This window comes from Micropterus dolomieu, linkage group LG16 (genome assembly GCF_021292245.1).
Source record: "Micropterus dolomieu isolate WLL.071019.BEF.003 ecotype Adirondacks linkage group LG16, ASM2129224v1, whole genome shotgun sequence".
Taxonomy (NCBI): domain Eukaryota; kingdom Metazoa; phylum Chordata; class Actinopteri; order Centrarchiformes; family Centrarchidae; genus Micropterus; species Micropterus dolomieu.
Window position 1 is genome coordinate 5,998,433 of NC_060165.1, and position 27,792 is coordinate 6,026,224.

General features: G+C 43.4%; 1 protein-coding gene across 2 annotated transcripts; it reads left to right on the forward strand.

The window, feature by feature from the left end:
- The first annotated feature begins 68 nt into the window (after nt 1–68).
- gas2l3 (growth arrest-specific 2 like 3) lies at nt 69–27,381 on the forward strand. Of its 2 annotated transcripts, XR_006828527.1 has the most exons (10): nt 69–205; nt 10,551–10,606; nt 16,052–16,238; nt 18,007–18,125; nt 18,453–18,594; nt 20,160–20,223; nt 20,320–20,461; nt 21,491–21,595; nt 22,584–24,999; nt 27,362–27,381. XR_006828527.1 is itself a non-coding variant. In XM_046071927.1 (9 exons), exons 2-9 carry the CDS (start codon nt 10,583–10,585, stop codon nt 23,958–23,960), a joined length of 2,160 nt encoding a protein of 719 aa, XP_045927883.1. In that variant the 5' UTR covers nt 69–205; nt 10,551–10,582; the 3' UTR covers nt 23,961–25,166. The 2 variants fall into 2 exon arrangements, 1 of the variants encoding a protein (XP_045927883.1); XM_046071927.1 differs by lacking the exon at nt 27,362–27,381 and having other exon boundaries at nt 22,584–25,166.
- Nucleotides 27,382–27,792: the final 411 nt, after the last annotated feature.

Consider the following 27,792-nt stretch of genomic DNA (forward strand, 5'->3'; position numbering starts at 1 on the left):
AGTTTATAACTCCGCCCCCAGCGGACCGAGCGCTCTGATTGGCTAGTTCGAACACCGCTGCCCACAAACACACGCAACAGCGGAGAATATGAGTAACACTCGGTGGCTGCTGGAGGAAGATACAAATCAAATTCTCCACAAGGAAAATCGGTCGTCGATTCCCAGGACTTTCTGCTTGAAGACTCGATACCCCTCAGTGTTACTGGTAAGTTTTTTTTACTTTTACCTCATCTCTGAGGGGAGTCAGCGGGGGTAGGTTTATCCGGAAGTTTTCGCCTGTGCAGAGGTTTTCCCCTCTGTTTCTCCACCAAAATCCATGAGGGAGCCTCGTGGAAGCTGTTAACATGGTCCCGAGCATACAGACTGAACGTTTACCATTTTATTTGTGCACAACTGAAGGCCAGCGTGCTTTTAAAGTCTCTCATAAGATATACTTGTCCAGACAAGCTGCCAGGAGTTCAGAAAAAAAAAAGGGTGTGTAGTTAAAGTGTAATTAAAATCATGAAATTGGTTCTGAGTATCACTTAATTGTTACCTAAACGATTACTCCCCGTTTCACACCTGCTGCAATCGAACTAAAAGACAAAGGTGCAATTTACAGCCCCGCACTTTACAGATTTAACTGTTGCATAATGGCAGGTAATTGACATTGACCGGTCTGTGCGTGTTTGTGTTGAGTGACAAACGACAGCTTCCAGTCTGGATCGTTCTCCATTTGTCCTTGATTGGCAGGTGGGAATAAATGTGGAAGAGGATCAGTAGTTTACTGTTGCACATCTGACCTGGGAGACCAGAGGCGTTGCATGATATCAGTGTGGGGCTGCAGTGGCTGATGGTAGGATTAAGTGAATGTTGTGCTTGTGATGAGTTCATTAGGGAGAGCAGGTTAGCTGGAGGGTGGAAAAAAAGGCACCGCTGCTGCTGTTTTTGGATCAAAGCACAAACTGACTGACTGGTGTAACTATTGTGCCAAGACAATAAAGAGGGATGTACATTAATATGAAGCCCTGCAGTGTGACAGTCCAGGTTTCCTGTTTGAGGGAAAAGGACAAAGTAAAGGCTCGGCAGGTGCTTCCTGCAAGGAGTGCTACACTTGGGAAAGACCATTCACCCACTGCACCTCAGAAACTGGTGCTGTGTTAATGGGGATGTTTATTTTTTACCTCACAACAACAAGACTTCTTTATTTGACCTTGTGATTTAGCCTGATAATCAGGATGAGTGGCCATTTTCCCTTCATTTCATTCATAGATGAACAAATAGGAGCTGTGGGAAGTGATTCAGAGGTCTGCCACCAGGCTACTTGGTATTATGGCTGTTAATAGATTTTTCCACTGTGATTTCTTGTGCATGTCATCGGATTTTACCTTGACAACATTACACAGAATGTGCTGTAACTACAGCTCATGACTCGAGAAAAGGGAAGGGGGTGAATGAGAGCAGGCGTGTCATTATTATTCATCCTCACATGCTGTAAATGAAAAATGAACTGCAACATTTTGTTGTCCCACACACAATCAACATCGCATCCAATAATTTCCAACAGCTCAATCGATCCAAACACCAATCAGCTGATGGGTGGGCTGACCCAACTGGCCTGACCTGCTCAGCTGTTGAGAAATTGATACTTGTATTAAATTGCATTGGGGGGGGGGGGTTCATCAGAGTAATGTTTCAGTCCTCTACAAATGTCTTGTTCTATGGTACTAAAATCATCTTGTTGTTTTTAGTACCATAGAATAAAATCAAATGTCTTGTTCTATGGTACTAAAAGACACTAAGGATTCGGCTGTTTATTTTTTTCGCATAAGGTTTTTGTTTTAAGCCTGTTTCTTGCTAGCCAAAATTACCATTTCAATTAATATCACAGTGACTGTGATTTAAGGAAGGACCTTGCTAACCAAGATGCCTAGCTCCGCCCCAAATATGGTCATGTCAGATTCCAAACAAACTAAGATGGTGATGGCCAAAATGCCAAACTCAAGGCTTCAAAACCAATGGGTGACGTCACGGTGGCTACGACCACTTCTTTTATACAGTCTATGGAACGATTAGGCTCATTGTTTTGGTTTTACAGCCTGAGCCAGATATTTCGCCTAAGGAGTTCACAAAGAGCAAAAAGGAGCTAAATGAAGAGTTAATACTGTACTTACTTTCCAGGAGGCCAACCTGGCTCTGCTGGATGTGTGAATAGGCAACTGTTAGCTAAAATCTTTGTTATATCAACCTCCATAAGGTTATAATATGTCAGTGTTGTTTACAACTTGTCCCCAAGTGGCCAAAAAATTAACGCAAGTTATAGGTCTGCTTGCTATTTGCAGCCAATTGGCTCTTCAATGCACATTATATGAAGTTACCTAGTGCAGCTTTCACTTTTTAACATTTTATTGGATCATATTACAAAAGCAGTACAGTATTAACTTTTTCGTAGATCATGTGAGTCTCTCCAATAAATTAGCTACTTTCAAGTGCATGTGACTTTTGGTTATGAACTGGCGTACACCGCGTCAAACTGAAGGTGTCATTGTAATATTGTTGTCCTTGTTAGACTCTACACCGGTCTGTCACCGGATCACTTGCAATACAGTACGTCACTCTGTTTCAGACAAAGCTGTCACTGCCCAGCTCTCAATGAATGAATGCACACATGAGTAGCAACCCCAATTCCAAGCTTCATAATCACCATCTGCTTGATCTTTGGCATTAGGCCTCGCAGTTTGGGCCTGCCAAGGCTCCCAAAAGAAGTTGGGACAGAGGTACACATACACACCAGATGAGACAAAGCAGGCTTAATGAGTTAAAAATGCATGTGGGCACATATGGGCTGCGATGCTGCATGCATGGGCACAAAGGAGATGATAATGAAAATCTTGGATTACCCCTCATTTATTTAGGGTACCGTTTACCAAAGGGAATAGTGGGGGTGGTGGGTCATTGATATGTGGTAAAGGTGGTCTTGTTCTGTGGTAGAAGGTGGTTTGCATTAGTAGCATTGTATGATGATAGATTCCTGATAGTAGCCATTAAAATAGTAAAACAGCATTTCATTGATGTCAAGCACTGACAGTGTTTTGTTTCTGTGTTCCCATGTTAGTGTCACTTTGTCACTCTTGTATGGGGGTGTGAGTTTGTCTCTGCTCACTGAAAATATGAAGGGCTCACAAGTTTTTCCAACCATGTCTTATTATGATTAAGGTGAAAGGTCCTTCAGTTTTTAATCCCCCCCCTCCCCCCCAACACACACACACACACTAGCTATTAATATGTGACAAACAAACGCGACTAATTAGGCTGAGCTCTACGACCCCTTGACCTTCCACGTCTCCTTGGCCTGACCTTCTGTGAAGAGTTGGGGAAGGGGCGGCATGGCTGTTTAGGCTACAGAAGCTTATCTGAACGTTGTTAGGGCTTTGTAGATTCCAATTTGTGAAAAAATCCTTGATTATTGGCAGATCTCAGGCAGAGAATACCTCTTGTTATTTGACTGAATTTAAAATAACACATGAGAATTATCAGTAAAGGAAATGGGGTTCACATTATCAATATGTTGACAATAGAGGAGGAGCCCAGCCGCACTTCACAAACTGTATTTACACTGGTAAGTTTATAGTGGTAGATGGCCTGGTGGCTTTTGAGTGCTAGACGGATGTCATGTTAGAAATCCTAAATCTTTTTGCGACCGTTGGCTCCTTCCTATACTCCTATCTGTCAACAGTTTCATGTCACAGTTAATTAATTTAATGAGCACATGATGTGATGCGCTTCTGTTCATTGTGGGATGACCATCAGTTACTAAACGTATTAAAATAACAGCTCAGGAAAAATCAACGGTCAAGTTGGTTTGGGAGTGTGGTCAGGTATTTCAAATTGCCGGCCTGTGCTGCAACTGAAGCAATGATGTCATTGAAGTTAGAGAGTGTGTGTGTGTGTGTGTGTGTGTGTGTTTGTGTGTGAGGTCAGCAGAAACAGCTCAGCGTGGGCGTCGTGCCAGGCCTGCTGCAGCTTAAAGTATGCCCCGTTCCTGTATGCTGGTCACTGTCAACTGATCGCTGACATCGTGGGGGGGGGTTAAAAATGACTGGAGCCCTGATGGAACTCTGTTTGAAAAGTGGCTTTTTGTGGTTTGGCTGTAGCTCCATTTAGTAAAAGCCTCATTGAGAGGAAGACATGTCTCCAAATAGGTTACTGGGACATAGTAAAGTCTGAAGTTAAGCCATCTGCCGGTTTCAAACAAACCAGTGCGTGCATATGTTTCGCCTGACTACATCACACATCCCATTCATATATTTTCCTAAACCGCTAGCCTTGGAGCTGTGATGGGAAAAGGTTCGCCATAGAGCGGATAAGGTTTCTCCTCTGACAGCAGAGATACAGTTGGAAAAAGATGTCCTTTGAAAAGCTAAGTTTTAAAGTGGGGAAGTAAGTGGACCAACATGGTTTGGGTAAATACATGGCTGACTGTATCCTCTGTTTGACGCCAAAGACAATCTGGCAGCTCACATGCTAGAGGCGGTGTGCTGCAAACTGATTTACTGACCTGGAGTCAGCTTGCATTGGCACCTCTGCTGGTCAAGGTTATAGAAAGCAGGCAAGTAAGCCTGATCCTGAGTCAGGACTGAGGGGCTTTGAATTCCCGGCAATAACCCGATGGCATGTCTTGAGCTGTGGATTAGCATCAACAAATCAAAATGGGATTGGCAGGTGGCTCCCACTCATTCAAGCCTTTAAGATGGACTTTACCCACACTGTCTCACCTCTAAGGAAAGACCACTCCAACAAGGACAAGAGGAAGGAGGCCAAGAAATGATTTAATCCTGCTTTGTGTGTGTGTGTGTGTGTGTGTGTGTGTGTCGGGGGGGGGGGGTTACCATGGAAAACGATGATGAGCTTTTACAGACCCAAGGGGGACTGAATTGCTTTAGAAAGTAAAGTTTCATTGACGATGTTGGGCTCAGTTCGACAACAGACGTATATTTACTTTTTTATTCTCTAACTGAATGAATTTCTATCTGGACACAGTGCAGCCGGGCCCCATCTGTAATGAAAAGGGGGAGGCCGGGCTCTAAATGAAACGCTCCTCCGACAGGGTAATTAAGTCCAGACACAAAGGGCTCAGCAGGAAGGAGTTTAATAGAGGAGGAGTTGGTATTCCCCCGGGGGCCGTTGGAACCAGCAGAACCCTTTTGGACTGGCCCTGTGAGCTGGCCTGCAGCCACTTCACATCGCGGATACTGGGAACATTATTATTATTCATCTGTTTCATTCTGCTCAAGTTACCAAATTGGATGCCTAAAAATAGGGCCTCCTTTTCACATCAAAAACCTCTCAAATAAGATTGTCAAGTAGAATCCTAAGAGAGAGAAGCTTTCAGGTGTGAAATATATGATGCTGCAGAAGCGGTACCTAAAGGCCGCAGTATACTAGAAATCGGCTAGTTCGTATGACCTACTGTATAACCGCCGCCGTGGAGAGGAGCGGACAAAGTGTACAAATGGGGATAATGGTTACCTTACGCTCACTTTAAGCTTTTATATCCTGAACCAAATAAAAGTGGTATAATTCTGCCCCAGTGTGTGATTTTCAGATAGCACGCCAACGTTTCTTTTGACCAAACCAGAGCTGGTAAATGTTGAAACAGTGGAAAGACTAACCAAGATTATTTTGGTGAGTTTTATTTAGTTTCTGTCGTGTTTGAATGAAGTGTATTTTAAGAGTTAATAAGGAAGTCAGGGACACATTCAGAAGGTGTAACTTTAAGGTCGTATTTTTCTGTTTTAATAAGGAAAATAGGTGCAAGAGTGTTTCCTTTCTTGACAGTTTATTTAGTTTATTTATTAGACTTGGAAAGGTTGTAGAGCAGCTGGAGCATAGTGAAATCGCAACTGAATCAGCAAACGCTCGGTTAGTTAGTTTTTATTTATTTCTTTCATATCTACAGGAACGTTGCCCTCTGCCAGTGGCGGATCTAGCTATTTTATGGCTAGGATGTTTTGATTTTGGATCTGCCTGTCCCTGGAGGCGGGCATACAAAAACTGCGGAAGTACAATCTGTAGTTCAAACAACAGCCCTTGACCCAACTCGTCATCTGGCAGACTTTTGCTGCAGGCAACATGAATGAAAGTTAACCATTGTCCATTTGCATACACTTACCCACATTGTCAGGATACAAAGCTGATTGAAAATTCCTTTAACACATGCTCTAATTGTGCTTACTGTCAGTGAATTAAATGATGAAATAAAATATTCGTTTCACCGCAGAAACACCTCAAACACCCCCGCAGGTCATTTAAAACAGAACACAGCCGACAGGACCGTTTTATTTTTTACTCCTGTGTACTCTCACGCCATGTAGTGGAAAATCAAAAGGACATCACCGCCAGAACATTCTACTTTTAACTCATTACATAATGCGTTCTCATTTCTTTATTGCACTTATGCACGGGTGCTCACATTCACCGGCGGAGCGCTGCCGGCTGCATGCGTGCGCCACGTGCTTTATGTGTTGTGATGACGGAGCGTCGTAGAGGTGGATTCACTCTGCTGTCTGGAATAGCGCTGATCCTCTTAAATGATTACTAGCTGCGACCCGAGAGAGAGAGAGAGAGAGAGAGAGAGGCGACCTGCGTGGGGAACATGCGGACAGATGTCTCACCCCCTCCAGCAACAAAACACACACACAACATCTATGTTTACTTCAGTCTACAGAGAGGCTTGGGCTAGATCCCTTTCCTTTTAATAGACTCTAAGTCTATTATACCGCTCATTTGTACCCACACAAAAGGCAATTCCTTTAATTTATTCAGCACCTTTTTTCTTTCGGGAAGTGGATTGTGTGTTAAGCACTAAGGAGAGAAATGGGCCTCTTAATCAGGCAAGTTAGCTAAATTAGTTGTGGCAGTATGTTTATATCGCAACATCCCTTCAAATCAACCAGTTATTTTCTGTTTGCTTGTGAATGTGTGTGTGTGTCATCCCTACAGTCCAGATACCACATTGGGTACCTGGAAAATTGTGTGCATTGTCTGTATTTGCATGTATGTGTATAACGCTGTGCTGAAAACACTGTCTGAAGTCGATTCTTAAAATGTGGTTATGTCCATTAAGTACATAAATGGCAGTTTTCCTGAGGGGACAAAACCTGCAACAAAGCTTTTTATTTCACTTAGAACAAGAAATGCAGGTCAGTCTACCCAAACCTGACAAGGGTTTTGTGTGCCTCATGTACAGTTAATCTTAATGTGGCTATAGAAATACAGGAATGGCTCACCTGAACAAAAGCTGGCAGGTCTTCTGGATACAAAGTCTTGTTTGCTGACTGAAGCAGAGAGGTGACAGAGGAAACTGCACATTACAGATGGACGGCAAAAGAGTGCCGCCATTGTCGCGCGTTCTTCCCAGCAACCGCTGGGGAATGTGCGTGGTAGTGCTCAGTGTCGAGCCCTGCCCTTTCCAGCGTGCCACTCCGAAGTTCACCAACACTATAAAACATGTTTTGTCTTTGCCTCCCCCTTGTTCCCTCGCCCTCCTCTGTGCTTGACATTTGACTGTGTGTGGGTGCCTTTGGTCCCTGTAGGGTGTCACGCTCTCAGGCTCTGCTGGGGCCCCAGATGCACACAACTGGAGTCCAGAGCCAAAGATTTGCCCTTTTGTCCTCTGTTGAGAGCGACCCTCCACGAACGCCTGCGTGCTGAAAAGAAGCAGAGCCATTCTGGATTGTTTCCCCCTTCTGAAATCCTAAATGTCGGTCCGTCACAGTTTCTGGTTTATTGTGCTTTGTAGCCTTGGGGACATGGCTTTAAAACTTCACTGACCCTTTTGAAATTGTGTCAGGCTTGTTCTATATGCCACAAATCAAGCTTTTCAGTGTTTGTCTTCGACCTTTCTCAATCAGTCAATGATATTTCCATTCTCTATCCTTTTGCAAATCAAGAGTCATCCTCTTGCCACTGAACCTTTCACAGCACAAGGGATACCTCAGGCCGTGTTGGGGTTTAATTTTGTAATTTCAGCGGGTTGATTCACTATTTAAAGTACTCCAGGGATGGAAGAGTAGTTGTTTTTCACCAAACATCAAGGGTACATCAAAGACCTCAGGCTAAGATCAGGGATTTACTTGTTTTTATGTTTCTCAGTATTCAGTCTTGCGCATGCTTTTGTGCCCCAGGACACCAGATATAATATCCACATCAGTATGTACACAGTATGTTCCCACCAATGAGACAATGCAAGGATGGAGGCATTGATGTACTGTGCATATTCGATGTCATCTAGCTTTTGTTGAAATTATTTCTCTCAGTCAGACGCCACTGTAGTCATTAGAACAGAGCCGGTTGGAACAGCTGTGGAAAACCAACATCTGTAATCTGAGTTGATTGCATGACGTCATGTTTTCTGTCCCTGACTTTCTTTTTAAAAAAAAAATAAATAAATAAATTTGGAACACTTCCACGCGGGCGCAGGTGTGTCCCCGATGTCCACGTCGACAACCATCAAGTAACACCAGAGCGACAAGCTTCTCGCTTATTGTTTTCCTGCTTCCCACCCCAAACTTTCTGCTGGAGTGCTGGTTTGGGAGGTTGGGGGTGTGCTGTGGTGGGACTAGAGGGAGGTAGGGGGATGAAAAGGAAGTGGAGGAACCCCCTCCATCTCACCTCCCCTATCCCATCTCATTCCATGTCATTGCGTGGTGGGGGTGGCAAGCAAACAAAACAATGAAGGCTTTGTGAGAGGGTCCCACCGTGACAGGATTGTTTGGGGGGGGGGGGGGGGGGGGGGGTCAGGGCTTAGCGAAGCGTAGCCACTTCATTAGTCAGGGCTCTCCTTTTTGCACCTCCTCCTGCTCCCATCCTCCCTCCCCTCCCTGTCATTCTCTCGCTGCCTTTCCTTCCCCGCTCACTCGTGGAACCACAGAGGCAGGAACCGCTCTGGCTGGACAGCACTAAGCTTAGCGCAGAGTTTTTGACGAGGATGTGCTTTTGAGGCTGGTCCGAGTAGTTTGGTGCAGCTCCGTCGATCCGCGCCGTACCGCTTTTCTCCTGAGGTAGGTTGCCTTGTGTTGTCATGCCTCCTATCCCGTCCTGTCCTTGGCCGCTGACTTGCATCTTCTCTCCCCTGAGCTGCAGTTTTGGTGCCGGATGACTGGACACAGCTCTCTCAGACGGGCCCTTTTGATGAACAGCTGAGGATGTGATTTTAGTGTCAGTGGTTATGGAGGCATTTCTTGTCAGTTTCATCGCTCTATGCATGATGACATCAGTGGAAATACACCACACATACTAGAAGTTTCCCGAACCCATTTTAGTGTAGAATTTTAGGTTTATATGAGCTGATATTTGTGTGCCTGTGGAGGATGGGGGGGTTGTGGTGGTGGGGACCTATTGCCTCAGCTGTGTTGACCAAATTATCAGCGTTATTAGGATCTACGTGCTTGTGATTGCTTTCTCCCCCCCACCCACACTGCCTCTCTTTGTCAAACACACCCCCTAAGGGACAGTTGAGCGTCAGGGTAATCCTCCACATCCTGTGTGGGAAAGGGCCGAAAGGAGCACTCAGACTAACCCCATCACTTCCTCGTGAGAGAGACTGATCCAGTAAAACTCACTGTGTGTCCAGCAAAAACAACAACTTCCCGGCTGTTTTCTTACCCAGAGGGCCATTCGCAGCATCCTGAGTGCCTGTGTGCAGCTTGTGTCCTGTTAAACTGCCCTTTGTCATGTCCTCCTCTTACTACTTTATCACAGTTCAGGGCAAAATAGCTACATGGTATTAAACTTGACTTGCTGATTCACCAAGAAGTTGAAATTTGAATGCACAGGGAAGTGGGAGAAGACTGTAATGACGGTCTTCTCCGCTGATGACAGTGAGGGCAGATATATTGGAGATCGAAGGGGCAAATGTCTGAAATTAGTTTAAAAGACTGAATGGACTTGATGGGATAGTTTAGTGTGTTAAGTCTGCAGATCAGAGTTATTTTTTCTTTCTTATATCTCTTTTGTGTCAGGAGTCAGAAGGCTGCAGTGTTGGGTTGGATGATAAATCAAATATATTTAACATCAGGAATCTCTAACTGACCTAACTTTACTCTCATCACAGTTAAGTACGTACTGATGTAACAAGAATAATTTTTAATACATTTATCAGAATCTTTATTGTGATATAGATTTTGGATTATGTCATCCAGCCCTGGGGGATAGGATGTTTTTACATGCTTTATAATAAAAAGCATGTTGAGTTTACTAAAAATTGCCTTGCTTTGCCTAAAGTTTTGATATTTTGAGATATGTACAAATTTGCTTTCCTGCTGAGAGATGGATGTAAAGATTGATACTGTGTGTGTGTGTGTGTTAAGTATGGAACTAGAGCTTAGCAAGGGGAAAGGCTAGTAGCTTGGTTATCTCAAATCACCTCAGCACTTCTAATACTAATTCACATGTTGTCTCATTTGTAAATTTGTGCATGAACAACTAAAAAGATAATTTGCGACACGATGGAAGCACGACTGACCTTCTAATGTTTTTTTAACCCATCTCTCTGTCTGATCTTTCTGCAGAATGAAGAAGTGAATCTTCTGTGATCACAGTCATGGCTGTCCAGACTGGCATCCAGGTAGGCTCATCACCATCTAGATAGGATTAGGTGTACTTTGATTGGCCAGTGGGGACATTTAGTCCATCATTGAAAGTGGTACAAGTTGGAGATCAAAGACTAAGACATTTTCACATGGCTGTGTTTTCTTTTCTTTCTTTATTTTTTTGTAGATATTGTTAAAATTGTGTTTCTGATCCAACATGTTGGATTTTGGCTGGATTGATGTCTTTGTTTGGTTGAGTTTACAAAATTGGCAGCTAACTTCACCATTTTTCCAGATCCTGTGGACATTTCATACCAGAATTATTTCGCTACACATCTGTACCAAGTTTAAAATTCAAATTGCATTAGTGCTTGACCTGACTTTGAGTACTTTTTATAACACCCTGTTTCGGTCAGGAAATATCATTCTTAGTGCAGTGAATCAGCAAGACTATCGTGCCAAATTGGGGGAGAAGTTCCCAGACTAGAGTTATTCAGATTAAATAAAGAACCACAGACATCTGTCTCCCACTCAACAGCTGCGGCGAGCCCACCTGTGTTACAGCATGCCGTCTTGTTGTTTTTACGCATGTCTGACATTCACCGCCCGGACCCTGAGGAGTTTCCCCGCACATTTTTTAGGGGGAGTGGGTGGAATGTGCAACACTTTCCCCTTCCCCTCCCAGCAACAAAGTGTCAGGCATCCCAAAACAACAATCGTATCGTGTTACAGAGTTGTGACATGGCAGCACCTCGTTGAGAAGAGCTTTCCTCTGTCATCGGGTTGGGAAAGTCCTGCCTCTCCCCACCCGTCTTGGACTGTGGATATGCAAAAAATATGTATCCCATGTGGCAGGAAACCTTTCAGACTGATGCCGATGTGTTGACGAGGCTGTGAAGAGCCTCCCCAGAGATACTGATGAGCTGTGGTTGGATGCTCTAGCTTTAGACGCAGCAGATTAACCCCAAAGGTCGTTTTAATTAAAGGGTTTGTGTGGACTAGGAGATATTTAGACTAGTTTATATGGTGCATTATCTCTGTAGGATGTCTTACGTTTAACGTGGGTATGAGTACTTCACAAGTACTTCACAACCCTTCAGGGACAACTCCTGGTGATTTTTAAAATCTGTTCTGTCTTTTCTTTTTTTAGTTAACGTTTTACTAAAGTGCATCTCATTACCTTGCAGTACAAAGAGCGGATAACACAATGGTGTTCACTTTCTAATTGCCATCTCTATAAAACGTATTGAACAAATGCAATAAAATTGTCTCACATTTGTCTGTCGTGGCGTGGACACATGAAGTTAATTTATGTGTTTGTAGAACACAGATAACAGAAGAAGTGGATGAATTTTTTTTATTTCTTCTGTTATTGCGTGTTATCAAAGGCACCCTATGAGGATATTGATTCAAATCAGACTGTGGTGATGCTGCAGAGACTGTAACACTGCAGCTACTTCCGAAGCTCAGCTCAGAGCTTCACTGCACATGTAGAGCAGTCACATTCAATAACTGGTCACACTCTGAGTGCTCTGTTCACCCATGCTGAAAATGTATGCACTCGTGGAAGTATAAGTAGCATACGTGCTCATCTATTAATGCAACAGTAAATGATACCATTGTAAAATATGCCCATCTGCAGGGATTGGTCTCATGCCTTGGATTGTTATATACAGTCTATGCTTGGATGAAAACACTGGAGTCACAAGTTTATTTTATATATATATATATATATTATATATATATACACAAATGGGAGTCCAATATTCACATTCCTTTTAACTCTGTTTTGGTCTCCATTTCACACCTAAGGGAAGCTATCTAGCTGCTAAATGCTCCACTAGGTTTACGAGCTAGTTGCTAACTTTATGTGTGATTTGATGATATTCATGTAGTGTGGGTTTATCAGACTGTTTTTGGGGGGGGATGCTGTGAGACTGAACAAAAGTAAAACTACAGGCCTTCATACCAAAACAATAAGCTGAAAGATGCTAATAGCTCTGTAGCTGAGGCTGAAGCTACCCCTTTCACACATCACATGAATAAAATATTTAAAAAAATGTTTTGGTGATTTCACTGATTCGCCACAGGTTAGACTGACAAATGAGCTCTTGGAGGAGCAGCTGTACTCAAATAATCCACCTCATCTTCCAAAAAATGTCATTTCTACCTTTCCGAATGTTTCTCAGTAAGACCAAGGCTGTGTTGTCTTTTTGTCTCCCAGCGTTACAAATATCTGCGATGAAAGTGACCAAATGGAATGGCCAAGTATCTCTAAATGTTTCAAAAGAGCAACCAGACCTTGTTGGTTCAACCTGGCCAAACCAAACGGCTCTTGGTTTAGCTGTGATCCTGAAAAGTCAAAGGTCAACAACCGGCCCATTGGAAGTTCAAGAAACAGAAAAGAAAAGTGGTTGCAAAGACTGGAAACAATGTTACAAATTTAATAAAATGGTGGAAAAGCGTTTTTGGTATCATTTAACTTGATCAAAGCTTTTTTATTTCTCATCCTTGATATTTACATGCTGCATATATGAATCATTGAAAGATGGTGTGAAGAAAATGTTTTATAATGACGTGAACAGACATTACGGCCATAAGAACCGCTTACAATGGAAAAAATAATCTTGAAAGAACTAGAGAAGACAATAGTCGCAAGAAAAGATCCTGATGCAACAAGAAAACGCACACGTCTCATGTTTCCCTGTGACGTACCCTCTATTGAGTATTGTTTCAGAGCATTAAGTTGCCCTTGCTGTAAGTGGCTCAGGTTAAGAGCATCAGATAAACTCCTGCAGCGTAAATGGTAAAAGTACAGGCTGTCCGGTACAAACTGCTTCAAAATCTCCGTAGGCCACATTTAGGATTACCAACCCACATTCCAGTGCCTAATGAGGACAGAGTTTTTGAAAAGAAAAATAGATTAACCTAGACTTTCTTTATACCCAATGCAATGCAGGTTTTAGTTTACAACGCCAGTCGGTTTTAAAAACCTGACCGCTCACTGTGAACCTGTATGCAGTCAGGTGACGTAGCGCAAGGTGGATCAGCCTTCTTTTCTAAGCGGCACAGTATCTTTACGTAACTTACACTACTCTGCCTTATTTTCTAATTGGCTGGATGTCGAGAAACGCACATATGTTGTTGTGATCCTACAGGGCGCCACAAGCAGCCTGCCCTTCTGAACTACGTTATGTAATGTGTGTGTGCACGTACGTACGTGTGTGTGTGTGTGTGTGTGTGTGTGTGTGTGTGTGTGTGGGTTGGTTTATCCCTTTTGAAGTGAGGTAACCTTTTCAGTTTTGAGCATCAGGTGTTTTTGCCACTTTGTGTGTGTGTGTGTGTGTGTATGTGTGTGTGTGTGTGTGTGTTGCCCACTCCAATGATTTACTATTGCACTTCCATAAAATGGAGTATAATCAAGAAACAGTTTGAAGAGAGACAGAAAAAAATCTTTCACTAGTACTTCATAGTATTTGTAAACACTTTTTGGCCAAACAATTGTCCCTTTTAACCATTCTGTATCTGCTTGCTCCAGTGCTATATCACACTACCCAGAATGCACAAACACACACAGTTGAAGGATCCTTAGCAGTGTTGTTCAGGGAAGCGCAGAGCTTCAGCAGTAGTACATCACTGCATAACAGCCTCTCTGTTCGTCGGGCCAGATGGTTTCCTGTCTGTAGGCCCAACAAACACGATGAATTGAAGGCGTCAACAAGACTCGGCCTTGTTTTAAACCCATTACCCCCCCCCCCCGGAGGAGGCAACGTCCCCATTATTGTTCGATGACATGTGATGGACACAAAGATTAAAGGCTGATATCTTAAACAGATGTCAACAAACTGGATGGGGAGGAGGAGGCAGGGGGGTCATCCCAAAGTCAGTTATGTAATGTCTGGACAAGTCCTCATAGTACACATCTGCTCTTGGTTTCTAGATTACACCTGCTGCCTGCAAACGATTTATAAACTTAAAAATAAACAGCATCTTTTGACGAATAGAAACTGTCATTCTATATCTCTTTAAAGCTTTGCCAACCAAGAGCTTGCTACTTTACATTCAGGTTGCCATGTGTAGTTTTTTTTTTTTTTGTTTGTTTTTTTTTGTCGCCCATGTTTTCCTAAAAGTATGTGATAGCTAAAAATAATTTTATTGATGTACGTGGGAGCTGTGGAACCGAGAACATGGATTACACGAGTATTTTCCATCTCACCTTTTTCTGTCAAAGTCTTAGTGAATCATCAGTGTAAAAAAAGTGCAGTGCTGAAGCATGAGGGAATAGGAGGCAGTGGGGTGACGGTAGAGATGGATATGATGGGACATCAATCCCAAGAGCAGCTCTCAAGATCAGCAGCTCACTCCAGGCACTCCTCCCCTGGACTGTGAACTAGTGCTAGACACCCATTAAAGCAGTCAAGTGCAACAGCGGTCGTCTTTCAGTGGACAGTGATGGATGTTAAAAAAATAAACATGGGTCGGTGGTTTCGAGATAAAGCTGGGGTTGTGGTTTTTACGCAGAGAGTAAGCCGCAGTGGTAACCAGTCCCAGTGGCAGTGTGTGTGCTGCAAACTCTTATAGAGCAAAGAAGTGAAGCGTGGCCTGATTGCATCCATGACGTGTCCCCTCTGTATCGGACGGATCACCAAAAATCCTCAGATGTTCTCACATTGCAAGGCTGAATGGTAACTAGAGTATGATAAAGCTGTCGTGTTGCCGTGTAGAGACGGTCGGTTTTGAAGAAACTGCCAATATAAATTCAGGGTTAAAAAGCAAAAATAAGGTGTTTAATATATTTAGTAAGTCTCAAAACTGTGTGATTTGGGGGTCATTAGCTGCCACCTCAAATTACTTAAAGTCAGGGCACATCTGGAACGTGAACATGATCGGGGATGATAATTATTTGCTACTCCCAACGCCATAAACAAGTCATTGATCAAGAGATAACTTGATTGCTCAAAACATGAAGTAACATGGCTTTAAACATTAAGCTAGCTATTTAGCTAACTAGCTTACCGAGACAAGTCTTTGTCATTCAGACACCTAACGTGCCTCCCTCTTCAGATGCTCCAGCAAAACTGCCAGGCAAGGTCAACTTTGCAAATGTTGCAGCCCGCAACATTTTTGGGCACACTTTTCTTCTCATCTATCACTTGGCAAGAAAGCTAACGAGAGCATTTCCCAAAATGTTGAGCTATTCCTTTAAAGTTGAATGTCTTCAAACCATGACTAAGAGTAGCACTCAGATCAGATTAGGCAGATGTCTCAATAAGTGGGCAGCCACACTAATCTGTTATAACATTCTGCCAGGGTTTCTGTGTGTTTCTAATCCTTTCAGTCATGCAAGGAGATGATGTAGACCGTATCGATTTGATGTTTTTGTCCACAAAAGTTCAACCTTCTAACTTTTCTTCCTGATAACAAGGATGGAAATCTGTCATTTTAATGTTCCTTCAGCTTTTCCCTCCTCTCGTCCCCAGGTATGGTTCGGCGAGAAATTCGACGCCCCGTTGCTGAGCCCCAGGAGCCCACGCAGCCCGTTGGCACAGCGGCACGGCCCCGGCCTCGCCGACGTCTTCCAGTATGACCAGTGGCTGGCAGTGCGACATGAGGCCACCCTGGTACCCATGCAGGAGGATCTGGCCATCTGGCTCACCGGCATGCTGGGTAAGTGCTCATATCAGCCAAGAAGTACGCTTTTAGTTGTGCAGTCAATTCAAATTAGCTTTATTGGCATGAATGTAATAACAACATTGCCAGAGAGAGAGAGACCCCATACATTTCATTAAATAAGTAATTAAAGCATAAAGTAAAGTAAAATCTGTACAATTATTTATCAGTCTGAGGTTCCACTGGTTGTCCTCACTTCATGGCATGAGGAGACATATTTAGCAGCAATAATTTCGCATTTGTGTATTTCTCCCAGTAAATAGGGGAGTTTCTGTGTGTCTGATATGAATTCGAATTCGGGGTATATTTGGGAAATGTTTGCAAAGTGTTTTTGTGTTTTTATATTTAGGGCATGAGGTTAGAAAGTGCAGCTCTGTCTCTACCTGTCTCCTGTCACACTGGGAGCAGAGTCTCTCCTCTTGTGGTAGCCAGCTCTGTCTGTGGCGACCCTTTTCTATGGCCAGGCTGTGTTCACTCACTCAGTCTGTATGTTGTCAACATTTTTCTGAATTTGGGACATTTTATTGTACTCAGGTAATTTGCCAGTGTGAATTCTCTTTTTAGGGTCAGATAACATTGTAATTTACTTTGTGTTTTGGTCGTTTCTTTCCAGTATTCAATATATTTTTGTTTCTGTTTGCTGATTATTTGGTTTGGTCTGCTTGAGTTGGTGTTGCTGTCCTGTGCAGTCTCATTTAGCCTTTTTGCCCTCAGACTGAAAACATGTTCATTTTGGGGTTAATGTTTCTCTTTCTGATGTGTTCTGTTTTACTGTGGTGTAGTTACATGGATACATACAACAGAGTAAATGTGTCCAAACCTGTGCATATGTGAATCAACACTGGGCAGTTTCATGATAACAGTTTGGCCCTCGAGGCTAGGAAAATGCCGAAGCACAATTGACACGGGGTCTCCCATGTAATTGGATTTGGATGTTCCTATTTCCAACCGGGACTTAGCAAACCATAGAAACAGGAGTGGAACAAAATCCCTCATTTCATCTGTCTCTACCATTATACTGGCATCTATTGTCCCGTATGGTACAATGGAGCAGTGAGGAAATTGAAGCTGACTGGAAACTGACTCCGTTGAGTGGTGAAACTGTTTTTGTTTGGTTTTTTTAGAAGCAGACAGTTGAGTTTTTCTCATGAGGAATGCGGGCACGTTATCAAACAGTCACCATGAGTTATTGGTACATAATATTAAAACTTTGAAACAGTTTAACCAATCTGATCGTCAGTCCTGAGGGCCCAGATATTGCAGAAACAGGTGCTGGCCGCAGATACAGTTTTAGTCCTAGATGCTCAGCCGTCGTCATGTGAAAAATAAACTTTTGTGGGGAAGTCTTAAACACGTAGTGAATTTTGTTCCCAATGTAAATTCAGTTCACATGGCCTTTTGTTGAGTTTCCTAGGGCAGTGATTTACAATAAGGGGTCATGGGAGCACCGTAAGTCCACCAAAAGGAGTTTATGGGAGAGACCTCTGTTGAAAATCAACTGCCAGTGTGCAGTCTTTTTATAAGGTCCTATAACAAAAGGCTCTCTAGAAGGGGGAAAAAATAGCTTGTAGAGAATTTTGTATTAAATCTGGGCTGTTTTTTGTGTTTATTTTGAACTAGAGATGATGTTTTGACCTACACAAAGTGAAACGAAGTGGGACAAACCTCATATTTTATGAAAGGGCTACATCCAGATGAAAAAGTAGGATCACTTGCATTGTGCTGTGCATTTTATTCCGTGTCTTTCTCATTTTCATTTTCCCAGGAGAGGAGGTGAGAGCAGAGTTTTTCATGGAGGAGCTGAATAACGGCGTGAAGCTCTGCCAGCTTATCGGTGTGCTGCAGACTAAGATCGCCCAGAGCTGCCCCTCCGCACTCTGCAAGGTGAGTCAGACGGCAGCGATTAAAATAACTCTGACCATTGTCCAAAGGGCAGCTTTCATGCCGACACGTGGGGGGATGTTTGGGGAGAGCTCTGCGCGTCTGAAGTTCAATTTTTCTCTTTGCCACTTTCTACAATGTTTTGATACAGTTTACTTTGAAAATTTCCCTTTTGTTGTTGGAGATTTTTCTGCCACAGCTAATAGATGAGCTCTGCGTTTACAATCAAGGATGCGCACGTAGCAGACTACTACTACACAATACATTGATCAATGAACTTCCTGTTTACCATCAGAATACACTTGACAGTAGATAAACTTTTCCTGACAGCTGTTCCCCACGAGGAAGGTGGCATGTAAGCGGGACGCCTCTCCAGGATCCTTCTTCGCTCGTGACAACACCGCCAACTTCCTGGCCTGGTGTCGCCACATCGGTGTGGAGGAGACCTACCTTTTTGAGTCGGAGGGCCTCGGTAAGAGCCGCAGCAGGAATGGCCGCTGCTTTTAATCTATTCTGGATCCTTTTCCAGCTGTATGTTTTTTTAAATCACTGTAGATGCACAATGCCTCTCTCGTCATGACAAGTTGCATATGTGGAATCCAAAACATGAAGTTCTGGTATAATACCAGTTGAATTAAATGAAAATCTATATTTACTACTATTTCATGTGAATATTTTCCTCCTTAGACTCCAACTCTGTTGCTGTCCTGTACAGTAACGGGAGCTCTGTTAAAATCCAGCCATCTAAAATATAAACCCGTGTCTGAGTAAATCAGACCTGACTTAAGTTTTTTTGCGGATATGACCTGGCAATCCTTTCCTGGTTATGGTTTTTAAATCCCAGTAGAGGTGGCAGGTTTTGTTTATCAAAGCAGGAATTTTCAACAAAGAATGTAATCTTAACCGTCTGGTAAATCTTTTATTCCTCAGATTAAAGTGCAACAAAGCGTCTAAATAACTTTCTTAACCTGCCTTACCCCAGCCAAGTCATGCTTTTGACTTTGAAAACTTTGAGTTTTCCTGCGTGTGCTTGGCCTCAGTCAACGGTGGGAGGCATTTTTCCTCTTCATTTTTTTAGCAAGCACTGGTTGAGTTCAAAGAGCGTCTTAAAATCGGGCCAAAAGGAAGTTGAGACCAAGTAAAAATAAGTCACGAGAGGCATATGCAGTGCTATGCAAGACTAAATGATTAAGGATTTCTTTTTAAATATTTACTAGGATGTCGATCTATCCGCCGGGTCGCACAAAACACTACAGCATGTTATATTATTGATTATTAACACTCAGCTGTTTATAGCGATTGCGTGAGTTTAAGAGAAGATGGAGCAGGGTGAGCAATAATACCAGCAACCGTAAAAAAGATAGGTGGAAAGAATTGAAGTTGCCATTGTGACTACAAAAGTGCAGTTAGACAGAGACACAGCTGTTACCTGCCAGTTACCTGTATTTTTGGTTTATGATTAAGAATGGTATTTTTCTTCCTTCAATTAAGCACATCAGTCAATTATTTAATTATGACATGAATATAATTAAGCCCACGCATTTTTGGGGCAAATTTTTGGGCATCATGTTGACTGTGTAAAACAGGCCGCGGCTGTAAGCTCCTAATAACTCTGCAGATCTCTGCTGTTTAAGCCTTGCTTCTTAATGGTTTAATAGGATCTGCCGTGGAGAGCAATCATCCTGAGTACTCTGTATGGAGGATCACTTCATTACAAGTAATGGCTCTCCAAAAAACTGGATTGAAGCGATTTTAGAAAGAAAAGCCAATACGTCTCCTGTTCAAAGAATATATATTTTTGTTAAATGAACGTCCCTGAGTGGCTTTAAAGTTGTGCCCTCCATCCCAACCCTGTGTTCTCTTCTGCACGAATCCCCCAACAACCCCCTCAGGGAATAATTGCGTTTATCTCATGTGCTCATAATGTCACGTTTTGGAAGGTAACACGTGGATCTTGTGCCTTGTCCCTCTTCTCTGCAATCCTGTTCTGCCTCTCTAAAGAAAGCAGGCTGTTAATAGTTGTGTTTTCCGCCTCAGTGCTGCACAAGGAGCCTCGGCAGGTTTGTCTCTGTCTGCTGGAGATCGGGCGCATCGTCTCCAAGTAAGTCTTTGAACACAGTAGAAGAGGAAAATTGAATCATTAAGAAACAGTTTAAGAATGGTTTCACTTCTGTAAACTCTGTTGTGTGTTTCTCAGGTACGGCGTGGAGCCTCCTGTGCTGGTGAAGCTGGAGAAGGAGATTGAGTTGGAGGAGACTCTGCTGATGGCAGAGGAGCCGCCTCCGGCTGTCAAAACCTTCAGCGTGTGCTGCCAGCACGGCGGCCTCTACCAGCCGGGGGTGAGTCCTGACTGACGGACTTTTTTTATATATAAAAAGACAGAACATGAAACATTCCACCTTGAGGCAGGAAGTGTGGCACGAGAGTGGCCTTCCTCTCCTTTTTAGCAGGTTAAGTTGCTCCCCCCAAACACTTGTAACATTGGTGAGCTGTCATCTAACCTTAGTCAAGATGACGATCTGGACTAAGGTAACGACGCAAATGAGCCAAAAAAGAACTGCTGTTTGTTCAAACAACGAGATGTAAAGTGTTGAAGGGCTACAGCTGATCACGTTAGCGTCACATAGGCGGGACATGTGCGACCCAGTTGAAGCCGAGCCAAGACTCTCGCCGCTTCATTGGCGGCCCACGGGGTATGACGCATCGCAGCTGACCATGTGACGCTCTGCCGGCGCCCTGTGACTTGCCGTCACACGTGACCCCCAGGCAACACTTAACGTGACGTCATGCAGCCATAAAAGTGCGCACAGCGATAACACTCCTGCGTTTCGGTCGCCCGTGGGTTTAACACTTTCTAATTGTTTCTGATGGACACTGTGATTGTAACACTGACTGTGTCAGGTGGGTCGGGTTCGGTGGGTAAAACAAGGCTCTAACACTATCAGGGTTTGGGGGATTTATTCTCAGAGGAGACAGCTGGGCTAAAAATAACCACACTCACTGAAGTGGAAGGCAGATAGAAGCATCTACCAACTAGTATCCAGCTGCATTTTCCTTCACACATTCAGATAAGCATCAAACAATCAGAGTGGAAGCTGCAGCTTGTAGCAGACGCTGTCAGTAATTGTTGTTGTGGTCCAGCGTGTCTTCATCCCCTTGTCTCTTGTATCTCCTCAACATGTCTCACTGCTTGACTCGGTGGCTTTGTCTTATAGCTCACTTACGCAGCAGCAAAGGTCCTTAAATGTATTGCTTTGTTTTCCAGCCAACTGAGCTGACACGGATTTATCTTCCATCTGTAAATGTTCAGGTTATCCCAATGAGATCTCCAATATGGCCGCCTTATGGTCCTCTATTCTCTCTTGTAGGAACATGGCTTGGACGACCCACCCTGCAACTGCTCCAACAGAGTTTCCATTGAGTACCTGTCTGAGGGACGCTACAGACTGGGAGACAAGACTCTCTTTATTCGGGTGAGGGCTCTGAGCACACTCTCTCTGCAGCGATAGCATAACACATTGGCTCATTCCACGTTAGTAATCCAGACAGTCACTTTGTCCCTTTCAGAAGTAGCAGCCCGGTCATGTTTATTATTTCTTTCTTTCTTTCTTTCTTTCTTTCTTTCTTTCTTTCTTTTTGGGATTTTTCAAAGGCATACAATTCATCAGAGCATTTGTGAAAAGTAAAATGATATATATTCACTTTATAAAGACATATTATAAAGACAGCGTACATATTGCTGAACATGAAAACAACTCTCTAAAAAAATGAAATGAAATGGCACAACCATAAGTGACGAAGAAAAATAGAGAAAAAGAAGGAAAAAGATGCCATGAGACACAGATATTCTGTACCACTACATATTGCCCATGTCACAACCAACCCAGTATTGATACCCCTCCCAACCACAAAAGTCTCAATCAGGAATAAGTGGGGAAATTAACCTCTTAACGAATTAGTAAAAACTGACCCCATGTTTTCCTAAATTTATTATAAAATGTTTCCAATTTAAGAAATATGGGATGTATGTCTCGCAGCTTTTTTTAAATGCACTAATTTCACATGTCAGGGTTTCATATTCTATACAATAAGAGCTGCCGTACAGTATACAGTACAAGCATAAAGTGTGTGTGAACACGCACGTGCTGGAGGCTGTGATTGGACACATGTAAGCTCGTTAACCAGCAGCGGTGGATTGCGTTAGGTGATTACATCATAATTACGCTGCTGCCCGTGGTGCCAGGCCTCAGCACACGCGCTCATTTATAGCTCTGTAGCAGCTATTTTGGGAACTTCAAGGAATATGTCTCTATTGATTTGTGACTGTCTTGAAAGATCTGTGACTGGAAAACATTTGTCTTCCTATTATATTATTATTATTTAATTTTTTTTCACCAAACCAAATGTATTTTTCTTGAAGACAAAATATTCTTACCAAATGTGTTGTTCTTCCGCCCACAGATGCTTCACGGTAAACATGTGATGGTGCGTGTCGGTGGCGGCTGGGACACGCTGCGTGGTTTCTTGATGAAATACGACCCTCTGCGAGTGCTGCAGTTCACCACTCTGGAGCAGAAGATCCTGGCCTTTCAGAAAGGCCCCCCTGGCCTGGGCGGTCACCATAGCAACGCAGCTCCACCCCCTCCTCCTGACATGGACCCCCTCGCCGCTGTTAACATCCTCATCTCCTCCTCGTCCTCCTCTTCGTCCTCCACCTCGTCGTCATCATCTTCCTCCGGCTCGGCCAGTAAGCCGGTGCTTGTGACCGCTGCAGGTCAGACGTGTCGGTCCTACAACGCCTCCCCAGCCTGCACGCCCACGTTGCCCAGGAAAGGTGCTGCCACAGCAGCCAGGAAGAATCTCCAGGGGACACCTTCTTCCCCTAGGAAGCCCACCCAGCTGCCCCTGCCCAGCACCACCAAAGGCTCCTCCTCTCTGCCTTCCACGCCTGTGGGAAGTTCCTCCAAACAGGCTCCCAGCCCGGGGTGTCAGGGTGTGCAGGTGCATCGCAGAGCTCTGACTCCATCCTCAGCTCCGCTACCTGCAGGTCCAAGCCCCGCCTCCAAACTGAAGCTCAGGGCGCCACCACGCGGCGCCGCCTCTCAGCCCAGGAGCCCTGTCTGCCCTGAACCGTCTTCCAAATGCCCCAAACCCTCCAGTCCCTGCTCCTCCCCCACCGCTGCCTCCGTGCCTCGCCCCGTCACTGCACCAGTACGGGCACCCACCCCTAAAGATGCCCGGCCCCCATCGGGCGCCAGCCAGCGCTCTCGCCTTGCACAGCGCCGTCCCGGCTCTCCGGCCTCACGCCTCCGTCTAGAGGCAGCCAGGCGGGTGCGGACGGCCGCAAGAGCTGGGGTGACATCAATGCCAAGAGCAGCGACGGCGATTCCCCAAACCCGGACCCCCACCCCCAGCTCACGGACAGCCTCCCCCGTGCTGCCAAAGCCCGCCAGCTCCCTGCCCAAGAGCAAAGAGGTCACAGCCAAAGCCAAAGGGCCGGCTCCAACCAAGGCCACTGCTGCCCCTCCGCGCAGTACGACTACTGCTGTCCCCGGGCGGGTCCCAGGGGCCAACGCATGCCCTTCTCCCACAAGCAAAGCTAGCCTGAAAACACCAGCCACAGCGCAGAGAGTGGGGCGGAAGCCAGCAACCACTACTAACCCCATCAACGGGAAGTCAACTCTAAAACCTGAAGCGGGTCAGGCCCTGGCCCCGCATAAAACCAGCCCCAACGTCAAAGCTGTTAAGACCGAGCCCAGCAAGAAGATCCCACAATGCAAGGGCAAACGTGAGGATGCTTATTTTGAAATGACCAGTAGGAGGAGGCAGAAGACGTAACGGGGACAGTCTCTGTGCCAAAGCAGCACTTGATGGAGCTCAGACTCTTCAAATAGATGAACCCGGTCACTGATACGCATCAGAAAGCTTCTTTTTGACTACTTTTAAATGTATTTTTGTTTGTTGGTTTTTGGATGTTATTTAATAGTCTTTTATTTACATGTTTTAATCCAAAAGGGTCAAAGATGTCATGCTTTGTGTGTCTCGTCTTTGTGCTGATGTAATGGTCTGTTTTTTGAGAGGTCAGCTCCATGTTCGTGGTTAACACTAAAACTTGCACAATGTTTACATTTTCACCTTCATCACAAGTACCGCCGTTACAATTTATTGTGTCAAATGACTTTTAAAGAGCGAAGGATAGAACCATGTTCAAACACGAACCTGCTTTTTTAGCTTAACACAAGATCACAGCCATGATTTAGTAAGACGCACTTAGCTGAACATTTTCAGGAAAAAGGTCAGAGTCCGAGTCCTGTTTTCTGCAACAGGTTACCAAAGTGGTGAAATTTCTGAAGTTCGGTGACACAACTGGAACAGAAATAACGGTTTGTAATAGATTTTTCTCCCCAGTGAGAACATGTCTTCCACTGGTGGATAGTCGATGTATTACGCGTCTGATTTTTGTTTTTTATAAATGATACTGGGTGGGAGGTTTGTGTCGATGACGCCGAACAAAACGTCATCTAGAACGGACCTTCCTGTCATGTGCCTTCATCAGAAATCTCTGAGCGGCATTAGAATGTATTAGATAATATGTTGGTTGGGGTGGGGGGTAGTTTTTACTGATGAAAATTGCACAGTGAGTACGAGCACACGTGACTTTGGTTTCTCAGAGAAAAGCCAGGGTCGCAAGATGAACTACTGATCAAACACCTCTTTTATTTGGAACAGAAAACACTCGAGGTCCTCCAGTGGCCAAAATCATTTTAGGGCAGAATCTACTTGGTATAGACATGTTTTTGTATGATTTCTAATTTTTTGTGTTTTCAAAATTCTAGTTTTCTATGTGGTGTGTGTGTGTGTGTGTGTGTGTGTGTGTGTATTTTATCAGTGAGGCTTTTTTCTTGTTTGGCACTTTACAGAAACCGCTGTTTGTTAAGATTTGAATGTTGATCCTGTCGATTGTGTCTCTTGTTCCTGCTACCTGTTTGGGGGGTTTTTTTGTGTCATTTTGATTAATAAATGGATCAAATGTTTTGAAGGTAATCTTGGCTGCCTTGCGTTTGTCTTGTGGAACACGTTTTGCTGTTGCACGTTCCTCCAAATGTATTTTTTTGAAGATTTGTTTCCCCTCTGAAGCCTTAAAACTCTCTGAGCCTGGATACCCGACAAAATTTTTTTCAGACTGTGAAAGAAACCACACAAGTGCTCAGCAGTATGTAGAAGAAACTAATTCTGCCTGACCTGTGAATTACCAATGACTGTTTACTTGTATACATTGGCAAGAACTCAGTGCAGAAACTTTGAAACTATTAACAAGACTTGCTCTACCCATAGTGAAATCACAGTGGAGTTGAAGGACTTTGGCCAATTAGACCTCAGGACTGTGTAGATGTGTACAGACTTGAGTATCGACATTTCCCTCACTCATGTTAGATTTGTTGCATCTTTTCAGGCAGGAAGAATTACATTTTTTATTATACTTTAAAAAAAAAAAAAACCTGAGCAATAACAGTAGGAATGTGCCAGGGGGTTGGTAAGTGTTAATTTAATTCATAAACATTTGGAATTAAGTTTGATGCTATAAAATGTACTTGGATGATAAAACAATTTGCAGTATTTTTTGTTATGGGCTGCAGACATGAAAAGCAAACAACACATCTTGAAATTAAAAATGAACTACAAAGTTTCAGACAACATATCTGCAGGGGAAAAAACTAAGTATAGATTAAACAAGTGAAAGATTATTTCAACAGCACTAAAAGAGCAGTTCATATCAATGCTTTTTATTTTTTTGTGCGAGTCTTTATTTTTATCTTTGGACTTCTTGCCCATGGATATTTGACACAAATGCACGATGCAGAAGGGAAGATTCAGCCGTTCCCTTAAAGGAGTGGCAGTGTGATCGATTGGTGATGGAGCAGTGGATACGACACATACCTTAGGTGTGGGAGAGCTAGGTTCAATTTCCACTGTGACATAACAACCAATGTGTCCTTGAGCAAGACACTTAACCCTTAGTTGCATAGGTGTGAGACCTCTTTGGATAAAAGCGTCGAGTAAATGTAAAACAAAACACCTTTTGGAAATGGCCTCCATTCCGAGAGCAAATCTTTTTGGGGGGTAATTCAGAATAACTCATTAGTTTTATCATACATAATTATCACATTTCATTCCGGTGACCTCACACAATTTCCAATATAGCCAACCATCTTTATCCTAAGCAGAGATCAGCCAGAATAAGTGAAATCACCTGTGAAGGTGTGCAAGGTCTTCAATGAAAATAAACTACAGTTTGACTTTAAACCTGAAAAAGTACACACATTATAAAAAATAGCCAGCTGTTGGACTCTTCTGCCATCTAGTGGTCTAAAATAAACACTAATGTTGAGTTAGTTCTGGTGGTTTAATGTTGTGATGTAAATTGGATTATAAAGAGAAAGTGAGGAAAACATTTTACTCTTTTAAACTTTTGAATGTAAACCACATGTCAACTTCTCTTTTTATACATCTGCATGATAAACAGCAACAGACACACAACCCTAAATCACACAGATAGAACAAGACCAAGGTTTCATCCTACACCCAAATTGAATCTCCTCTGATTCATAGTATGTAGTGATTGTGTAGTTTCTCTGTGCTTCAGGCCTGTGCAGCAGAGCGGTCCAGAGGGGCAACTGTTAGCTTAAGTGGAATCAGCTGTTATCAGCTGTGATGAGAGTCAACTGCATTAGTCACACGGGCCTCTGGACACCAACCTCCAAGGCAAAAAGTAGTGATTTCTATGCTGCAGAAGCGGTGGTGGGAGTATTGGGATCCTTTACTTAAGTAGAAGTAGTAATACCACACTGAAAATAGTACTTACACTACAGGTAAAACTCCTGCATTCAAAACCTTATTCAAGTAAAACTAAGTAGTATCAGCGAAATGTATTTATAGTATCAAAAGTAAGTCATTCTGCAGTGAAACAGTCCCTGTCATGGTTTTAATGTGTGATGTTTTGGAATTAATATTACTGCTGCCTTAATATGTATGTTGCATTTTACCACTGTAGATTGCCCTAATTTCAACTACTTTATTTACTTTTGGTTAGTTTGGTCTACAGCTATCTATAACATCATATGTTTGTAGCATCGCCGTCCTGTGAGAACCATGTATGTCTAAAAAGTCACATTGTCATCAGCTCATAAAACAGCCCTCTTTTCAGCTTTGTGATGATGCATTTTCCAGCTGATTCAAAGGTGTGTGTGTGTGTGAGTGGGGGGGGCGTTAAATAGTTCATTTAACCTAAGAAGTAGGAGAATTTTCTCAACACATAAAGGTTCACCACTTCATCCTTCATGTTATCAGAAAAATTCAAAAACACCAAATTTTGAGATACATGGTTTTCACTGGACAGGAAAGATATGAACATTTGTAATCTGAGTAGTATCTAACTAAATCAGCCAGACAAATGTAGTGTAGCCTCTGAGATGTGGTGAAATACAGTATTGTACACGTAGTTGAGTAAACGTACCACTGACCTGAGGTCAATACAGTTAAAACCTGAGTAGGGGGGGAAACACAAGACTAACTTTAAAGCTGCTACAATCAATATTTTGCATTAGCAATGGCACAAATGACTACAAAAGGTGTCGCTTGTAGAGACACAGAGAATTACAGCATCACCCAG

What these genes read in the sequence shown, in the direction of transcription:
- gas2l3 (XM_046071927.1), top strand. Translation starts at nt 10,583, where the DNA reads ATGGCTGTCCAGACTGGCATCCAG. An exon ending in CTGTCCAGACTGGCATCCAG is followed by an intron (nt 10,607 to 16,051) that starts GTAGGCTCATCA and finishes TCTCGTCCCCAG; the next exon opens with GTATGGTTCGGCGAGAAATT. An exon ending in ACAAGACTCTCTTTATTCGG is followed by an intron (nt 21,596 to 22,583) that starts GTGAGGGCTCTG and finishes TTCCGCCCACAG; the next exon opens with ATGCTTCACGGTAAACATGT.